The sequence below is a fragment of the Coenobita brevimanus genome, chromosome 57, assembly GCF_032717465.1.
Source record: "Coenobita brevimanus isolate Jiangsu-jjx chromosome 57, ASM3271746v2, whole genome shotgun sequence".
NCBI lineage: Eukaryota > Metazoa > Arthropoda > Malacostraca > Decapoda > Coenobitidae > Coenobita > Coenobita brevimanus.
This window is the reverse complement of record NC_137010.1, coordinates 15816378-15838223: the sequence shown is the minus strand read 5'-3', so window position 1 is coordinate 15838223 and position 21846 is coordinate 15816378. Positions and strand designations below refer to the sequence as shown.

The 21846-nt window shown below is 41.1% G+C and overlaps 1 protein-coding gene across 1 annotated transcript in view; it reads left to right on the top strand.

Moving 5' to 3' along the window:
* Window positions 1–21846, top strand: part of LOC145401905 (uncharacterized) — a 107618-nt gene that overhangs the window by 51709 nt on the left and 34063 nt on the right. Inside the window, exons 8-9 of the mRNA XM_080274011.1 lie at window positions 12229–12281; window positions 21261–21419. Of these exons, the coding sequence (XP_080130137.1) occupies window positions 12229–12281; window positions 21261–21419 (212 nt within the window). The remainder of the gene's footprint in view (window positions 1–12228; window positions 12282–21260; window positions 21420–21846) is intronic.

The following is a 21846-nucleotide window of genomic DNA, read 5'->3' as shown; positions in this document are numbered from 1 at the left end:
GAGTAGATAAAATTGACAAAGAAGATCTCTTTTTATGGGATAAGAGAGTAACAAGAGGACATGGAATGAAACTGAAGCAGCCAAGCTGCTTAAAGGATATCAAGAAATTTAGTTTTCCTTATAGATGTATAGACCTGAGGAATAGCCTGGACAATGAGATCGTCCAGTCTAAAATCTTAAACTAGTTTAAAGCTAAATTTGACTTATTGAGAAACGGAGACGGGACTCCACGAGCATAGCTCAATTCCTGTATATCACAATTAGGTAAATACAATTAGATAAATACACACACACACACACACACACACACACACACACACACACACACTCATTCTCAAGACTATGGTATGCCTGTTAGATGGGATGTCCATGATATGGGAGGTCTGGAAAAAAGTGACCTTTAATTCTTAAGGAATTATCATAGAATTACATACCATACTGTACATGCAAAAAAAAAATCATGTTCACCCTCCCAGAAAAGTATCAGCACCTTGCCAAAGAAAAGCATCAGCACCTTTGGGCATGATGGTTATGAAAATGAGCAACTTCCGCAGACACACGAGTCTATAAATGTGGTGCCTTAAACCATATACAGTGAGTCCTTGATATACGAAAGGGATAGGGACCAAAAAAAACTTTTGTAATTCAAAATTTCGTATATCGGAACGATTTTCCCCATTGAAATACACATTTAAATGGGGGGATGCGTCCCAGGACCCCCTCGGACCCCCACCTAAACTTCACCCCCCCCCCATTAAGAAGTAAGCAATACCTGTATACAATTGTAGAGAAGGTGGCCATATTCTTGTACATCTCCTTTTACTTTGTCACAGTTCCAATGGTGGAAACATGAAGGCCTAAAGCATGCCCAATCTCCAAGACTCCCTGCCCCTCCTCATGGGGTCAAAAAAAAATTTCCAATTTCCTTTTCAGAATTAGAGTACGGTGCTGCTGCTGCTTTGCAGCGGGCTCCTCCAATGCTGCAGATGATGCAGGGCGCTTGGGAGGCATGGGGAAACAATACGAAAAGGTGAAGGGCTGCGAAAATATCCTTATGTACAGCGAGGCTGTGAGGAGAGGAGGGACGTGGACTCAACTGAGAAACGCGCGAAAATTTGTTTACCAGAGAGGGGTTAGTTCGTTTTCTCTCAGCAAGCGAGTGAGGCGCTTAGCACCACGCCCATTTTGAATTTTTCATACAGTATTCCATTAACCCCTTCGTAGTTGCTGGCTTTGAACAACACTTCACTGTTTCGGTGTGAATGACGTTGAGTTAGGGCATTATAAAAAACTGCAAACAATTACGGGAAGGGAACGAAGGTCACTGGTGTGTGTACATGACCCTACTCTACCATCCCATCAGTCAGGCATTCTCTTCACTCCATGCCTATGTTTAAATGCTTATGTTACATGTGCCCTAATTTTGAGTAAGTTTCTTTCAGCAAGAGAACGTAATTTACCACCCTCAGAATAGTCAGAAAAATATAGAAGACAAACTAGAGGAATATAAACTGAATTGGCATGATCTTTAGGCTGCATGCTTACATGAAAGATTATGGGCTTTACGATATTAAGAGACGATATGGAACAAAAGTATTTGCTAATCAGAAAAAAATTACTCTTTTGTCCCACATATTCTCGTAGGTTAGCATTCAGTTCCACAGTCTTTGTTCGGTATCACTCTTTCCAATATATTTCGGACCGACTGAGCACAGTTATTTGTGCTCCTTAAGAGTTAAGTGTACATTTTACTGCTCATTCTTTTGTTTGTTCTGATACAAACAATAATATATTCCATTATCGCTTTCATAGCCGCTGGCCCTGAACAACTCTTTACTGTACTGGTTCCATATGTTCTAAGGAGAGTAAGAAGAAAGTGGATGAAGAGTTTGGGAGGAATCTGAGTGTGAAATGGAGGGAGAGTAAGAAATTGTTTTGGAAGGAGGTAAAGAAAGTAAGGCAGTGTGAAAGGGGAAATAGTAGGGGAGTGAAAGATAGGAATAATAGATTGTTGGTGGAGAAGAGAGAGAAATTGAGGAGATGGAAGGAGCACTTTGAGGATTTGTTGAATGTAGAGAGTGAGAGCAGTGTGAGTATAAGTGGTTGGGGAATGGCTGGGAGAAGAAGAGATGAGAGGAGGGAGGAAGAGATCAGTAGGTTGTAAGTAGTGGAAGCGATGAAGAAGATTAAGCTGGGAAAGGCCCCAGGAATTGATGGAGTGTGTGGTGAAATGCTTAGGTATGGGGGTGAGATTGTTGTGGAGTGGATATGGAAGTTGTGTAGATTGGCTTGGGAAGAGGGAAGGGTTCCAGAGGACTGGAAATCAGGTATAATTGTTCCTCTATACAAAGGAAAAGGGGAGAGAGAAGTATGTGGTAACCATAGGGGTATTTGCCTTCTTAGTGTGACTGGTAAAATATATGGTAGAATACTCATTGATAGGGTTAGGCATATGACAGAGGAGCTAGTTGGAGAAGAACAAGGGGGATTTAGGAAGGGAAAAGGGTGTGTAGATCAGATATTTGTTCTAAGATGTTTAGTGGAGAAGTATCTAGAGAAGGGAAGGAAAGTGTACGCTGCCTTCATGGACTTGGAGAAAGCTTATGACAGAATAGATTGGAAAGGTATGTGGAAGGTATTAAGAATATATGTAGTGGAGGGGAAATTGCTGAGTGCTGTGAAGAGTATGTACGAGGGAGCTAGGGCTACGGTGCGAGTGGATGGTGAGCTGAGTGAGTTCTTTGATCTCAATGTGGGACTGAAACAGGGGTGTGTAATGTCTCCATGGCTGTTTAATATATATATGGATGGGGTCGTAAAGGAGGTACAAGGTAGGGCAGTGGATGTGGGGGTGGCCCTAATGAATGAGGGTGAGATTTGGAAGCTTCCGGTGTTGCTGTTTGCTGATGATACAGTATTGTTGAGTGAAGATGAATGGGAGTTGCAAGGTTTGGTGAATGAATTTGGGACAGTGTGTAGGAGGAGGAAGCTGAAAGTTAATGTAAACAAAAGTAAAGTTATGGTGTTTGAGAGGAATGAAGTCACAGAGTGTGCAGTGAGGTTGGATGGTGAGGATATGGAGAATGTGAGTGCATTCAAGTACTTGGGTAGTGTGATGAGTAAGGATGGAACTTTGGGGGATGAAGTACGTGAAAGGGTACAGCAGGGAAGGAAGGTTGTTGGCACACTGAAAGCAGTGATGAGAAATAGGGAGGTGAGTATGGAAGTTAAGAAGTCACTGCATGATGGTATTGTGATCCCTACCCTGACGTATGAAAGCAAGGCGTGGACCTTGCAAGAGGGGAACAAGTCAAGAGTGAGAGCAGTGGAAATGAGTTACTTGAGAGGAGCATGTGGAGTGACATGGAGGGACAGGTTGACGAATGAAGAAGTGAAGGAACGTTGTGGGGTAGATGTGGATGTGGTTGAAAAGATTCGGAGAAATACACTGAGGTGGTTTGGACATGTGGAGAGGATGGAGAATGAAAGACTGACTAAGAGGGTGTATGTAGGTGAGGTGGAGGGAGGGAGAGGGAGGGGTAGACCGAGGATGAGGTGGAGGGATGGAGTTGAGAGGTATATGAGGGAGGGGGGGGTGAGTTGGGGGGAGGGGAGTCAAATGGTGGGTGACAGAGTGACTTGGAGGCGTTTTGTCTGCGGCCACCCTTTGCGGGATTAGGGCGTCGGGCTATAGATAGATAGATAGATAGAATCGCTTTCATAGCTGCTGGCCCTGAACAACTCTTTACTGTACCGGTTCCATATGTTCTCGTAGGTTAGCATTCAGTTCCACATTCTTCATTCGGTATCACTCTTCCCAGTATATTTCAGACAGACTGAGCACAGTTATTTCTGCTCCTTACAGTTAGTGTACATTCACTGCTCATTCTTTTGTTTGTTCTTATGTGTATGAGTGAAAAAGAGAGGACTGATACAAACAATAATGTAGTCCATTATCTCTTTCATAACTGCTGGCCCTGAACAGCGCCATACTGTACTGGTTTCAGTGACATTGAGTTAGGGTGAGCTAAAAAAAAAACTGCAAGCAATTATGGGAAGGGAATGAGGGTCACTGGTGTGTTTACACGACCCTACTCGACCACCTCAAGCAGTCTGGCGTTCAGAGTTCACTTCGTCCCAGATGTTTTCAGCCGATGTATACATGCTGGTGTAACACTCATCCTAATTTTATTAATACTTACACGAATCATAGCAAATCACAGGATGGGTTTAGGGGAAAAAAAAAAAAAAAAAAAAAAAGCCAGGTGTGTCAGATGAGTCTTTTCACATATGTAAGAAAAAGAATTTGATTTTAGAACTTTGAAAAAATGGTCCCAAGGCCGACCACAGGAGCACGCAAATATCTGAACCCACAGCCACTGAGGGAGCTAGACATACGTTTTACTTTAAGCAGTAAAAGCATCTTACCAAATCAGTTCTTCCTGATAGTCTGTTATATTTTTCAGATTATTTCTGGGTTGGTAAATACAGTAAACATTTCTTACTAAATCTGTTTCTCCGTCATTATTAGCTGTTCTGGTGTGACAACTCTTGTTTATTTCGTTAACATAATGGCGGAAAGAACTGTTCTTCCCTAAGTGTTTAACTAAACCTGGCCTAATCGAGCTTATCTGTACCTAATGATTTTAACCTAACCTAACCTCCAGTTGGGAAATTGGGAAACGATATCCACCTTTGAGCACGTTGAGTTTCTTCCACTGCGCTGGAAACGATCGTAGGGGAAGGTGACGATAATAACGGAGAGGAAATTTTTCAGCAAGAAAAAGTAATATGCCAAACTGAAAGTTGTCAGAAAATTACAGAAACAAGCTGGAGGATTATTCATTGAATTGATAAGGTCTTTCTGCTGCTTCAAGTGTACAATGAAAGACACAAGTATCTTCCCAAAGTCTGACGAATTTAACGTGGAAAAATTGAACCATTTGAAACACACACTAGTAGAAACAGGGTTTTCATTGTATTTCGCCTGGTGTAAATTTTCTTCAGACTGAACTGGGAAGATAGTTGTGTCTTTCATTGTACATTTCAATCAATCAATCAATCATTTCCTGTGGCACCCTCGGGGATGCATAGGGCCTCGATGAACTCACACCACCACATCCTATCTTGTGCAAACTCCTCAAGATCTCCCCAACACTCATCTCCAGCTTCCCGTCTCATTGTCCTCACCCACGTCTCTTTTGGCCTTCCTCTACCTCTCCTACCAAGTGCCACCCACCCTGGTGTACCTCGTACTATTCCCTGTCTCCTGTACACATGTCCTAGCCACTTCCATCGTGAGAATCTAACATATTCATCGATCGGCTGCACTCCCGTTATTCCTCTAATTCTACTATTTGGTATCCTTTCCCACCACTTAACTCCTAATATTCTTCTAAGTGCTTTACTTTCAAACACCAAGAATTTATTTTCCATAGTCACTGTGCTGTACCAAGACTCGTGTCCATAAATTAAGATACTCCTAACCATTACCTTATAAAGTTTGATTTTTGTATGCATAGAGAAATTGTTATTATTCCAAATATTTTTAAGCATTCCCATTGCCTGATTAGCCTTCTTTAACCTTTCCTCGAATTCAAAGTTCAAAGAACCATCCTTGGCTAAATAAGTACCTAAATATTTAAACCTATCAACTTGCTTTACAACCATACCTCCAATTACACATTCCTGTGCATTTTCCATATTAATATTGATTATTTCAGTTTTTCCACAATTAATAACCAAACCCACCTTGCGACCTTCACTCACCAAACAGTCCAACACTCTCTGCATCTCTTCTGGCCCATCACAAATCAAAACTATATCATCTGCATAATCTAAATCCAAAAGTTTCCTGTTCTCTCCCCAAAGTATACCTGCACCGGTTTCTGTTCCAACTCGTTTCATAATGTAATCAATGACCAATATAAATAGTAAAGGCGATAGAACACCACCTTGAATTACTCCGGACTTGACTTCAAACGAATCACTCAGACAACCATCAACCATCACTTTACAAAATGTGTCCTCATGCATGTTCATAATGACCCTCACAAACTCCTCTGGTATTCCATAATGTCTCATGATCTTCCCCATAGTCTCTCTCGAAACACTATCAAAAGCCTTTTCAAAATCAACAAAACAAAGACTTAACGGTACTCTCATTTCATTAACTTGCTGCATCAAATGCCTAACTATAAAGATCTGATCATTGCAACCACGTCCCTTTCTAAAACCAGCCTGTTCATCCCTCAGAATACCCTCAACCACCGGCTCCAACCTATTTAACAACACTCTACTGAAAACTTTCAAAGCTATCGGTGACAAAGAGATTCCCCTCCAATTACCACATTCACTCAGTTCTCCCTTCTTCGGAACTTTAACAATTACACCATTCTTCCAAACTGATGGTAGTAACCCCGTCACCCATATCTTATTGAATAGCTTGGTCAAGATCATTATTAATCTATCCCCCTCCACTTTAAACATTTCCGGAAATAAACCATCCTCCCCTGGTGCCTTATTATTCTTTAACTGTTTTACTGCTTTCTCCACTTCTGCAAGCCTCAACTCTCCTGTTTCTATATTTAAATCTTCCTGAGCAGACGGTATATCCTCTACTGGTGGTATTGGTCTATTAAGGACTGTCTCAAAATGCTCTTTCCATCTATTTTTAATATCTCCATCTTTGGTCAATAAATTTCCTTCCCTGTCTCTAACTGGTATTTCCTTGCGTTTACCTGCATTACCACTCAGTTCTCTAATCGATTCATATGCTATTCTTTGACTCTGTCCATCATTTTTGTTTATTAAGATTTCAGTCTCTGCAACCTTTTCATCCACACATCTTCTTTTATCTCTCCTAGCTAACCTTCTTACTTCTGAATTCAAACTCCAGTACGCAGCTCTTGCTAATTCAATCTCTCGTTCATCAACGCATTGCATCTCACTCCTCAATTTAGCCTCACCTCTCTTTTTTATCATATCCCACGTTTCCTCTGATATCCATTTCTTTCTCCTGAATCTAGGTCTCCTTCCAATCGTACATTCAGCAGTCTCATGCAAAACTTTGTTCACATCCTCCCACATCTCATCTACACTTCTCTCCCCCTCTTCCAACGTTTCCAACACCAAAAACCTATTTCTGCATTCTAATCTGAATTCCTCCTTTTCTTCTCCTTCCCTTCTAAGCTTAACAATATCGTATCTACCAACACCAGATTTTTCCTTCTTCTGATTTTTAAGTTTAAACCTTATTTTTGCAATGCTGAGTTGATGGTCACTACCAATATCCGCTCCCCGTTTAACATGAACATCTAGCAGAGAACTTCTATGCCTCCTACTGATAGCAATGTGATAGCAATGTGATTGTACATTTACCGGTAAGTAAATCAATCTAACTACTGTATTTCCAATTTCCTCTCGAGAGTGACAGTACGATGCTGTTTCTTCTTTGCACCTGGTTCCCCGGATGCTGGAGATGATGCAGGGCGCTGGGGAGGCATGGTGAAAATACGAAAAGATGAAGAACAGCAAAAAACAGCGTAACTTACAGCGAAGCTGAGAGGAGAGGATGGAGGTGACTCAACTGGGAAGTGCGCGAAAATGTGTTTACCAGAGAGGGGTTAGTTCGTTTTCTCGCCGCAAGCAAGCCCGGCGCTTTGCAGCGTGCCCATCTTGAATTTTTCGTATTTCCTCTCGCGTCGTTTTTTGTACCATTGAGACAGATACTCTCGTACTGTGGAATTTGTCCTACATTTATCGCTTTCGTACCATCGGAAATTCGTATTTCGAGTTTTCGTATTTCAAGGACTCACTGTACCACCCATTAAGTGAATCTTTTTGCAGTTTTGAGTTTTAATAATTACCAAGCATAATGTTTGCACTTTTAATTACAGGATGCCCCGTATATCACAATGCTTCATCCATGTTTCAGAAAGATACGTGCTGAAGAGTGCCGATACTTTTTGGGAGGGTGTACAATGGAAACAAACTTGAAAACTGTGGGTGTCCCAATCCATATGTAGTGATGAGTTGAAGACAGTTTCTCCTTTTTCCATATTAGGTTATCAGAGCATGTTTTGCCTAACTAATGCCAGGGTGGGTGGGAAATAGCCACCCTTGACCACCATACAAAGCAAAGTTTGCATCACTCTGTTTCTGGCCACCCATTGAGCATAATACATGCTTGCTCATTAACCCATCCCATCCGGCACATCTTCCCGCGAATCCCTCCCACAGCTGGGCATTTCCGTGGGAAATCACGAAAATTGTCTATTTTTAAACCTTCATATCTCAGTTAATACTTAACCAAAATTAAAAAACAAGGTGTCATAATACTCATCAATCCTTCGACTTCAAGCTAATTGCATCAGATGGTCCGTGAAGTGCATGTAGGGAGAGTGAGTGAGTGGAGAAAGGGGGTAATTTTTGTTGTTTTTTTGCCAGTGTCCATATGCGTGGCAGAGGTTTGGTGACACAGCTAAGGCTTAGATTAGCCTTCCACAATAATAACACTTCGTTAACACTTTCAGAAGACCAAAATCCACCACATACACTATTTACATGAAAAATTTTCCATAATCAGTCGTACTTGATGCTGGGAGGCCGGTAACCATAGCAATGACCTTGAGGCAGGCTGCCTGCTCACCTCACCACCACCCTGCCTTACAGACAGACAGACACACTCTCTCTCTCTCTCTCTCTCTCTCTCTCTCTCTCTCTCTCTCTCTCTCTCTCTCTCACACACACACACACACACACACACACACATGTATGTTTGGCTTGCACTGTTGCTCGATTCTGGCACCACTGTGCAACTAGAAGTCTGGGTATTACAACCACTGCAAAGAATACTATTACTACTACTACTACTACAACTACCAGTACTGCTACAACTACTACTACTACAACTACCACTACTACAACTACTACTACTACTACTACTACTACAACTACTACTATGACAAGTATTACTACTACTACAACTACCATTACTACAACTACTACTACTACAACTACCACTACAACTACTACTAATACTAATACTAATACTACTGTACAAATACTGCCACTACTACTACAACTACTTAAAAAAAAAAAAATATTGTGAACAAAATAGTTATACACTCACTGTCCATAGTAGAAAATACTGTACTGTATTTTCCACTATAACAGAATTTTTTTTCTGTGATTTAGACATTTTCATCATAATAAATATGCACATGAAATTTTTCAGTAAAAAATAAGGTGCTGATTTCATCATGAAACAAACTTTCTGCTTCCATTATTCATGCAAATGGACAGAGTGGTGGTGCAAGGCTTGATGCACCTCATTTCCTCCTCCCACCTCCTTCCCTCCTCCACCTCCTCTGTTTCTCCACTCCCTACCTCCTCTTCCATCTCCTTATCCTTGCCAATTTCCCCCTCTCCAGGATATCAGTACCCTCTGAACCATTCCCATCATTGGAAATAGTAGATGAATGTATAGGGGGAAATGTTGGGTGCACAGTGGAATCACATCCTCCACCCTCTTCACACAATGCATAAATATCAACACTCATTATGGCGGTCACTTTCCTGAGGAAGAGTCACTTTCTCCACTCACAGTTGGCAATAATGTCGCCTCAGGTTCTCTCCCAATCGCACTATCACTTTTCTTTTCTGGCCTTTGGACTTCATTGGTGTTGAAGTTGGCAGCTGCAGGCACTCAGCCAAGGATTCGGAAACAAAGAAAACTTTTTACATTGGTCTACCCATTGTGAAGGTATGCAGGTGACTGGAGTATGACTCAGATGCATGCAGGAGGGTTACCAGTGACTGCATGTGGTGGAAATAACCTGCGGAATATTCAAACAATGCCGCGAGACACTTGGACAGCCCCGGGTGGACATGTACTGTACACATGACATGACACCCAGATGGAATGGGTTAACCAGTGGATTGTGAGCCACAGCTTGGGCTGGGTAGCGTGGCATTGTGAGCCACAGCTCAGGCTGTGCTGTCCGTGCATCACTGTTAACCCCTTAAGTGCAGGCATGTCATAGGCGGTTCGTGCACCTCACGCGCGGATGTTCGCACTCCGACTTTTAAAAAATATTTGCCAAAAATCAGTTATTAGTCCTAGAATATTATGATTACATATGGATATGGCACACACCTTCAGCTTTCTCCTGGGATGTTTGTTGAGCCTTCCTTGACTACCGTAGGACTTGTGGAGACTTCTGAAGTTAGGTAACCAAGTCTCCACTTTACACTTCCCGACACCCTGTAATATGGTTACCACAGCCTGATATTATCATTAGAAACACTATTCTATGATTTTCAAGTAGTTTGGAATCCATACAAAAAAAAAAAAAAAAAAAACGTGAAAGCATTGTAAATTACGAGCGCGTACTAGCTTCCCACTCGCGCTTGTTCCCCGCTGGTATTGTCATTTATTATACATAAACACACTCACACTTTATATTCCAAGTACTTTATTACACATATATATATATAGTGTATTTATCCATAAGTTTCCTGTAATAGTAGTTTATTTCCACTCCAGGCATTAACTTTCTCGTTCAGTAAACTAGCGCAGAGAGCAAAGCTTTCACTATCACTGTCATTACTCCAAGTATTTGTACTCATATTCTTATATTAGTAATTATTTACATTTCTATTTTATTTACACTATGTTATACACTCACTTCCAGTAACTAAGGGCTCCTTTCCCTTGGAGCCAGGATGAACTTGGGACACTGGAGCACTCTTACTGGGAGTTTATCACCAATTCCTCCACTGGCTCATCATTCGATTCACCAGAAAGATTGTAGTCACTCTCCATCATTATCATGGATAAATTAGCCAGTTCACATTCCACAGCAGAGTCACTAGTCCTTTACCCGTTCCAACACGAGGGTTAGTAGGGGTAGAGGTCACAGGGCCCTCTAGAAACGGCGGAAATGGAGGGACACGACTACAACGTGGTTTCATCTCAAGAGACAAGACTGAACTGAATGACGAGGCTGATATGGGGCCGCCAAGGGTCGACAATGTCAGCGTGATGACAGCTGCTAATTTATATGCTGTGAAATGATTGGCAGGAAATCTAGACAATACATAATAAATTAGGTAGTTCCAGGTGAATGTAAATATCACTTAGGCTTCTCCCTTCCTTTCTTATATATATTTTTATTATGAGAACAGGTCATACAACATATTTCAAAGGGAAATAGACAGGGAAAATTAGCGAACGAGTGCACTTGGGGTGTTGCCAGGTGATAATTAGCCAATTCCATGTGTATGGCACTATCAATTACCTTTTTTTCTTTTTTATATATATTATTTTGTGTAAGAATAGAGCATAGGGCTCATTCCAATGGATGAAATGATTGGAAAAGTTTGGGCAAGATTTGCCTAGCACGGCGCAGCAGGGGCTGGTGGGAGGAGAGGGTAATGGAGGGGAGGTAGGGAGGGGAGCCAAGAAGGGGGAGAAATGGCTAAATTATCAACAATGGTTGGGAGTACAGATGATAATAGCAACACTGACTATTGTTAGACACTAGCAGTGCTGACAGATGATACAAGCAACCACTTGAAAGCCCAGCCGAATTCAAAATAACACAGAATCGCAAAAGTGACACCCCTCGGTATGATCCATTGCTCCCGAGAGTCACGAAAATGACACCCCGCAGTTAAGGGTTTCATTACTACACCCCAACGCAAACTTGCGCATGGTGCTACGCAAAGACAGAGAGAGAGAGAATTTTTTCATTTCACCTGATGATGTCCTGGATGTTTATCTTCAAGTTTATAATAAACAAAATTTTTTTTTTTTTTTTTTTTTCAACACTCCCCTATGTAAAATTACATATGGCCCTACGCAGGGACAGAGAGAGGGAGAGATTATTTTTTTTCACCAGATGATGCCCTGGATGTTTATCTTCAAGTTTATAATAAACAAATACTAAATAAAAACTTTTTTTCGCTTCACTTTTTGCACATCACGGGGTGGAGTAAAAAGAAGGTAATTGTGCAATCCGCGGGTTAAGGAGACTGAGAACATTGAAAAATTAGGTAAAATTGTAGAAGGTTTGCCACAGCATACTGGAAATGCTTTCTGAATGGCATGCCACAGCCAAGGAGTTAAATAATCTTTGTTGTTTGGCATTGACATTAAAGTGTAAGATATATCAGTTATGTTCAAAATGTGCTTGTAATTTTACATGGTAATTTCACTTCCAGGGAGCAGGATGAGGCTGAACCTGTCTATGATCCACGGTTCCCCAGGAGTAAGGGTCAGTATTGTACCTACCTATTCACATATTGAACACATGCATATGCACACACAAAGGGGGAAAGATATGTTCAGTGGATAATTTAGTCATGCATTACTTCCTCAGGCTGGGTATGGCATTACCCGTCCCCACCCCAAAGGGGCTTGGGGATGGGTGGTGTCATGGAACGCTGTAACTTTTTGTAAGGAAGGGGTTATTTTTTTTTTTTTTTGTCTTGTACCCTTCTTTTACATAAAAATAGACACCAAAGGCAGATATACTGTACTGAATAGAGATTCTGAAGGATGAGTGTGTATTTGAGTGAAAATTACTCATATCAAGCAACCTTTCTTCAGTCTTGGTTGAGATATACTTTTTTCTCAGAATTGCCCTTTTAGAATTAGGGTGCGTCTCTCACACTGCAGCGTCTAATAGGCCGCGAAGTACAGTATTGCTATATACACTGTATATATATATATATATATATATATATATATATATATACTATATATATGTGTGTGTGTGTGTGTGTGTGTGTGTACAGGAGCCTCTGTGGTACAGTGGTAGATTGTGCATTTCGTGCACTGGTGAACCAGGGTTTGTGCCCCACCAGGATAATAAACTTTGGGCATGTTCACCTGGCCAAGTACTGCATTGGCGGACATAAGGGGTGCTCTGGTTGAACCAGTGTCGCATGGTGTAAAGTATGCTTGCACCCAGTCAGCTTGCGTGGGCTGATTACACTTGGTTCACAGACTACACGCACATCCAAAGTCACTACAACACTACTACGCATACAAGCAGTTCTCACCCTACATACAATCCCTACCAGACAGCCTAAGCTACTTGGTAGAGATACATTGGCTGTATCGTCCCGACTTTGGTCAGGATAGGCCAGTCCTGCAGTGGATAATCAAACGGCTGCTGCTGATGATGTATGTACAATAATCCCTCGATTATTGAACATAATAGAGCCAAGTGCATGTCCAGGTAATGGCTCTGTCTGGATAATGGACTTCTCCCCTGGTTCCCCTTCATACATAACACTGAAAGCCAGTGTAAAAGGCCATTACAGTACATTGTACAACATTTGTTCATGTTAATTAACACTATCTGGTCAAGCAGTCCTATAAACCACAGCCAAACAATTACTTTGGTCAAGCAGACCCATCAAACACAGACAAGCAGTCACCACTGCAGGGCCATACCTTGCAGTGACATGAAAACATGGAAAAAAATGGCTGCAAAAATGCAGTGGGCACACAAAACATTAAGGTAGATGGAATAAAATAATGGAAAATAGAATAAAATCATGATACAGTACAGTACGCTAGAATAAAATCAAGGTTAACACATGATTCGACCATCCCACATCAGTCTTACCCAGGATCTCCTGCTTCTCCTGAGTCATCACAAACCTCTTCTTTTTCCCTGGTGAAGGGGCCATTATCACGCACATTAGGAAGAGGCATGCAAGGAATAGCAAAGCGTGAAGCAGGTAGGAAACAGCCACAAGGTGCACGGCCATAACAGGTGTCTGAGAGGAGCTGTTTTCAGTTTGGGATCCATGGGGAAATGAGAACGAATGAGGGTCTCTGTGGTCAGTGGGCGAACTACCCAACCAGACAGGGCAGCTCAACTGGGCTATTCTGGTCCGGACAGGCATGAAAGCGTTCACGTGGCCTTAATTTTCGCCCAGACATGAGCATTTTATCCGGATAGTGGGAAAAAATTCTCAGTTAATGGTTTAATACAGCCAGATCACAGCGTATGAATAAAGGATGGTCTGGGTAATGGTCATCCAGATAATTGAGAGATTATATATATGAGTATATATATATATATATATATATATATATATATATATACAGGTAACTCGCACGGAACACGTGGGTTTCGTTCCTACCATGCAGCGTTAGGTGCGAAATCGCTTATATTTAAACTACTCCGTATTTTGCTCCCTAGACCCCCCAGATGTGTTGTTTTGCTGTTATCTGTCACTGGTAATCACTAGAAAGCACTTTAAGTGGTTAGAAGGTTTATTTAATGTTATAACTCACAAATACAGTACTCCACAGCAAAACTTCAACACAAATACTGTATGTAAACACAAGGAAACATTCCGACGCCGATCATAGGTAATCATATAAATCAGGTTAACTGGTACCAGGGCTTTATTTAATGCTTTATCTTTTTTGAGTGCTTTAACTTACAAGTACATACCAGAACAGTACATATTTAACTTAGAAATGCAGTACTGTGGAAAAGCTGCACAGCAAGTTTTTAACGAACAAACAAAAAAGGCAATATTCCGACGCCGATCATGGGTAATCATATAAATCAGGTTAACTGGTTACAAGGCTTTATATAATGCTTTAATTGCTTACAAGTACATACCAGAACATTAAATATTTAACTTATAAATACAGTACTGTAGAAAAGCAGTGCAGTAAGAGTTTAACGAACAAACAAGAAAGGCAATATTCCGACGCCGATCATGGGTAATCATATAATTCGGGTTAACTGGTTACAAGGCTTTATTTAATGATTTAACTTTATTTAAGTGCTTACAAGTACAGTACATACGAGAACAGTAAATATTTAACTTACAAATACTGTACAGTACTGTGGAAAAAACGAACAAGTAAAAAAGGCAATATTCTGACGCCTATCAGGTAAACTGGTTATAAGACTTTATTTCTTGCTTTAACGTTATTTAATAGTACTTTAAGTTGCACATAAACTTACCAGAACAGTACAGTACTGTAAATATTTAACTTACAAATACTGTGCTACTGTACTCGGGAATGTCTCACTCACTGAATAATTTCCCGCCTAGATCGTCACGTAATCAAAACAAACCGTGCGCTGCGGTGACGTTTGAGGATTTGATCTTTCAAAGGCCTCTCCTGCGTTAATTTGTAGTTTTCATAATGGTTCTTTAATCTTACGTTGTCTTTTATGTATCCCAGCCCTTACCGTGTATAATTGCGAGCGCGTTCTGTGAGATCGTGTTCCGTGCGAGTTACCTGTATATATATATGTACTGTATATGGTATGGAAGTCGGTGAGGCTAGGGAACTGACGAGATCAAGCTGGGTGGATGAATGTTGTGAGAAAAAAAAGCATGATCAAGGATTTGGCATCCCTTTTTAACGTGAGAGCATTCTGATTGACTCTATTGGATACGATTATGTGAAGCTGCAGAATATGTTGAAAGTTTATTGACGTACCATAGAGCCAGGATTCTGGGAGCTTGAATGATGACTGAATGGAAGCGTTGCCCATTATGGACAAACTTGAGCTGTCTGGGCGTTGCTGCTCCTCACCCTGCCCTAGGGTGGGAATGGAGGTGTGGATGATGATGATGATGATGAGTATACATAGATTGAGCCGGTGAAGGTTTATATCCAAGGTGTGGTTTACTGCTCATGTACTGCCACTCAGGGATGAGTGAGGCTGGTCACTCTCATCTTAAATGTCAACTCTAATGTATGGAAGTGAAGCTTGGACGTTGTTGGAAGGACACAAGTCAAGAGTGAGAGCAGCGGAAATGAGTTATTTAAGAGGAGCCTGTGGAGTCACATGGAGAGACTGGCTGACGAATGAGTATATAAAGGAGCGTTGTGGTGTGGATGTGGATGTGATAGGAAGCGTTATGAGGAATACACTGAGGTGGTTTGGCCATGTGGAGAGGATGGAGGGTGAAAGACTGACGAAGAGAGTGTATGTGAGTGAGGTGGAGGGGGGAAGAGGGAGGGGAAGGCTGAAGATGAGATGGAGGGATGGGGTGGAGAGGTATATGAGAGAGGGGGGTGTGAGTTGGGAGCAGGGCAGTGAAATGGCGGGGGACAGGGCGACGTGGAGGCGATTTGTTTGTGGCCACCCCAAACGGGATTGAGGTGTCTGGCAATAGATAGATAGATAGAGATATATATACAGTATATATATTTATATTTATCCAGTATATATATATATATATATATATATATATATATACACACACCAGGAAACCATTTACTATGCTGGGTGGTAACCATATAACCAATTTTGGCACCTGATGGTTTAGTGGGTAATTATTGTGCTCCAGTCAGATTGAGCTGGTGAAGGTTTATATCCAAGGGGTGGTTGGGGTTGATTGCTCATGTAATTCCACTCAGGGATGAGTGAGGCTGGTCACTCTCATCTTAAATGTCGGGACCAACTGCCTAGCCCCGGGCTCCTACACTCCTCATGGGGCGATGTAGGATTGGATGATGGATGGATGGTTGGAATATATACTCGTATATATGTGGGGGGGGGGGGCTCCCCACATACAGCTTTTCTCGATAGGGTGGAGTCAAAGGCTTTTTGCCTCATTAACTCTCCTCCCCTTACTCACTTCAACCTATGTCTCTTCGCTGCACTGTCGCTCTTTCAATGGTCACTGCTCCTCTGAACTGTCTGCATGCATTCCTCCACCTCTATGACGGGCGCGTAGCACCCGTCTAGCAGCAAACTCTCATCTCTTTTCTGCCCAACTCTCTAATGCAAGAGTTAACCGTTACTCCCAGTCCTTCATTTATGCAACAGTCATCTCTGAAACTGTCTCCCTCTGTCTGTATTTCCTGCTTCCTATGATCTCCAGTCTTTCAAACGCAGTGTGTCCAGGCATCTCGAAATGATCGGATCTTGAATTTGGCTCTCTCTTGTATTTTGTTTTTCTCTTGGAAGAAACAGTTTTGTGGGCTCGCCTTTGGTTACTTCCTCACATGAAAAAAATACAAAAGAAATATGTATATATATATATATATATATATATATATATATATATATATATATATATATATATATATATATGTATATATGTATGTATATATATATATGTGTGTATATATATATATATATATATATATATATAAATATATATATATGTGTGTGTGTTTGTGTGTGTGTGTGTGTGTATATATATACAGTATATTTATACAGTATATATATATATATATATATATATATATATATATATATATATATATATATATATATATACATATATATACATATATATATATATATATATATATATATATATATATATATATATATATGTGTGTGTGTGTGTGTGTGTATAAATATATATATATGCCTTCTGCCTATGGGTTACTCTACACTGAGTGACAAGCCAAATGGTTTCCTGTACACCAGGAAACCATTTCCTACGCTGGGTGGTAACCATATAACCAGATTATGGCGCCTGGTGGTTTAGTGGGTAATTAACCCTTTTGTGCACGTATAAGTTAATAATTATTCTGGGACATGGCGTGTTGGCTTCTCTCCCCTCACCCCCTGCTTACCACGCGCTCCAAAAATGTGTATTCTCGGCTTATTTTAACCACCCAGACATATTTTTTTTGCCACAACACCCACATATTCCTATTCGTCGATGTTTGTTCTACACAGTAAGCAAAAAAAAAAAAAAAAAAAAAAAAACACTACGTACGTTAGGGCCATGTGAATAAAAATTCAGGAGCATACATCTCACTTCCCAACATCATAAGTCAAATGTTTACCAATCAGTCCCTACATGTTATACAATCATTTGAAAGAGAATTTTATTAGCTCTCGATTGCAGGAGGTCCCAATTTGATACGAGGTATGGTGTTCGAGTAATAAACGAAATAGTAAAACCCATTTCCGACAGACCACAGATTTTTTATTCGGGGAGCTCTTGCGAAAAACTTTTCTTGCCACTTTTATGTTTTTATTTTATCATCCTATGCAGAATTTCATTGGCTTTCATTTGAGTCCATAACAGTGATCCTAGGTCTCATAGTTTTCAAGAAAAATGCAAAAAACTACAGTGTACCCATGCCTTGTGACTGTAGGGTGGTATCCTGCCTTCCTCTAAGCTACTGCATGTATTTCACCAATTCTTTGTACACTAGATATGCACACTATATTCACGTGATTCACTGTCATTATTTTTTATAGCTGAATACTCAAACTTGGTGCCAGGTAGAGGCAGTGTATTTGATTAGAAACAGTAGCACAATCTTTGTTGGGCCATCTTCTGATAACGACAAGGAATGTTTCATAAACACCAAATTTCCTAGTGCAAACACCAAATCTAATCACAACAGTGCCTAAACACTATACACAAGCACTACTGGTATAGTGAAATATGTTGCACGGCCAGGACTGGGGTAAGAGTGGAAATTTAAAGGGACAGAACATTGTAGTACCTTCCCCACTCACAGCTCATTTGGTACTGAATAACCTGTCTGCTCTCTTGCTGGTATCGGGACCCACGGTTGCCAGCTCATTTCTTTTGACGAGGAGCAGGGAAGCTTTGACGCCTCCAAAAATGACGCCGATCGGCCAAAAACTTTTCCTCTGACGAAAGTTTTTATGCCCTAATGACGCCAAAAGCATCAGTGTGTATTGTCACAGCCAGACCCTAATGACAACAAATGCATCATCATGTACGAAGGGGTTAAGGTGCTCCAGTCAGGTTAAGCCTGTGTAGGTTTATATCCAAGGGGTGTTTGGGGGTGGTTGTGATTTATTGCTCATGTAATGCCACTCAAGGATGAATGAGGCTGGTCACTCTCATCTTAAATGCCAGGACCAACTTGCCTAGCCCTGGGCTCCTATGCTTCTCATGGGGCAGCATAGGATTGGATGATGGATTTTATGTGTATATATATATATATATATATATATATATATATATATATATATACCGGGTACTGTTTTTGAGAGAGAAAATAAATTGTTGTAATGAAGAGCCATTGACAACAAGATCTATATGTAACGTTTTCATATCAGCTAAAGCAACAGCTGTCAGCCTTTGCAGGTTGTGCCTGCTTGTCCTTGATTCTTACATTCACATGCCCTCACTAGCCTTGGTTCACATACTCACAGGTGAGAAAGAATAATATATTGTTGTAATGAAGAGCCATTGACAAGATCTGCATATAACATTTTCATATCAACTAAAGCAGCATTTGTCAATCTTTGCAGGTTGTGCTGGCTTATCCTTGATTCTGTAGCCATAGCTCACAGATTCATGCCCCTCCACCCCCCTCCACACACACACGCACACACACACACACACACACACACACACACACACACACACACACACACACACACACACACACACACACACACACACACACACACACACACACACACACACACACACACACACACACTTCCTGCCATCATGTGACTGAAAACTTATGCCAGAATTATTACTATTTTTGCTGCAGGTTGTAGTGGATGTTAACACAGTTGAATATAGGCTGCATAAGTCCTTTTCCTGCTATCATCTATCCCTGTTTTCATGGGATAGGGGGGATATTGAGGGATGTTCATACTTTGTCGAGTGTGGTCCATCATACAATATAAAACTTCTTGATATCTTACTTTTCTCTCAAAATGACCTGATAGGAGAGAGAGAGAGAGAAGGTGACCAGCCAACAGATAGAAAACGAAAACACCAACATATTACATGGGTACAAAGAAAGAGGTGATTTGAAGGCTGGAGAGAGAGCGAATGTGAATATATACATACCCGGTACCAGTATCAATCAGTAATACCATAGCATACACATGCACTTGTTGATGCCACTCTGTTTTTCTCAGAATGCTCACGCCCCTATTTGAAATTGCTCACATCCCCCATGGTAGGTGCTTCCTTCAGGATGGGAACCATTGAATCAAAGGATTGCTTCGCTGTTGAAGTTGAGCTTAGACGATGTTGCCAAATGTCATTCATCCCTTCATCTGAAGAGTTATGTCCCCATAGTCTCCCCATCAGTACTGCCTTTTTCATTTCAGTTATTCAGTTCTTTATTTAGACTACAGTGAGAAGAGTGACTGTAAATAATACAGGTAAATAAGGAGTATGCGAGTTAATGGTTGTGAGCAGTTTGCGCTTATGTCGACAGCGTGTGTACACTATTTACATACATAAACCCACGCAGCCACCACACTTTCCCAGTACACAGCATACCACATTCTCAGCTAACTGTTTTCAACTTCCATTTTTTTCACCCTTCTTTCCCGCTCACCCACTTTTTATTCTGAATCTTTAATGATTTCAGTAAGACTCTTCTTTATTAAGCCTCAAAACAGCCAAGGAAACAACATTCTTTCACAGAGAATCAGGCAAAACAGTGGACAAGATCTTCAATAAGATCTTCAATAAAATTTTAAGTTTTCATATGCCTGTATCCAATATTCCGATATCAACGGTAAACATTGGTATAATTTTGGTATCGGAAAAAATATTGGCAGTATATGTGGTAGTTGGGGGCACTCACCATCCACTCACTCAATATAGTGCTGCTCTTGGGTGTCTGCCCTTTCCTCTCTTCCATCCTTCTTTCCTTCCATCCTCTTCTGTCTTTTTATCCTTTATTCTTTCCCTGTCCTTCTGGCTACGGGTGTCTTTACACTCCCTCTTCTGTCTTTCTTTCCTTCATTCTTTCCTCTTCCTTCTGCCTGTGGGTGCCTCTACACTGAGTGACAAGCCAAATGGCTTTCTGTACACCAGGGAACCATTTGCTATGCTGGGTGATAACCATATAACCAACTTTTGGCACCTGGCGGTTTAGTGGGTAATTACAGCACTCCAATCGGATTGAGCCGGTGAAGGTTTATATCCAAGGGGTGGTTGGGATTTATTGCTCACGTAATGCCACTCAGGGATGAGTGAGGCTGGTCACTATCATGTTAAATGTCAGGACCAACCTGCCCAGCCCCGGGCTTCTACGCTTCTCATGGGGAAATGTAGGATTGGATGATGAATGAATGAAATATCAATGCAGGAAATCATATCGATCACAGCACTGTTGTTCATGCTAGACAGCTTCAGCTTTGGTGACGTGTTCCCAGTTTTGGGGGGTTAGAAACAACCTTACTTAAACCTTTCAGCCCTCTCTGATTTTATTTTGGGTGACTTATACAAAAGTGTCCTCTTGCAGATTATTATTATTAATGATTTGTTGGCAGGTGAAGGGATCAAGCTGGGTGACTTTGTGGTGTCAGGTGGCAAGGAGGAGGGGAGAGTGTTATCCTCCAGAGGCAGCAGGGGACAACACAAGGGACAGGGAGGCAGAGGGACACACCGCGGCAGGGGCAAGGGGTATTACATAGACCCGGAGATTAATGGTAATGTACTTTACTTTTTTACTACTGTTGCTATAGGTATAACTTTGCATCCTATTGAAGTTGATGAAGCAGAAGAACTGGTGGAGGACAGAAATGGATGGATGGATGAAGTTTACTGTAGTATACTGTATATGGAAGTGTACATAGCAAGGGATTATTTTTCCTCCAGTCAGTGAAGTGGTCTGTGTCCCATAAGCAGACATAGGCAACCTGCGGCCCATGGGCTGCATTAGACCTGGCTGCACCCTTCGTACAGCCTTCCTAACCATGTGATAGTTACATATTTTTTGCCAGCAGCATATACTGTATAAATGCATGCTACATTTGGTATAACATTCACTAAATGTGGCACTGAATCAGGGCTTATGCATTGATTGAAAATACCAAAAATATTTATATTAAATATTTCTTGTAACCCCTCTTGTAA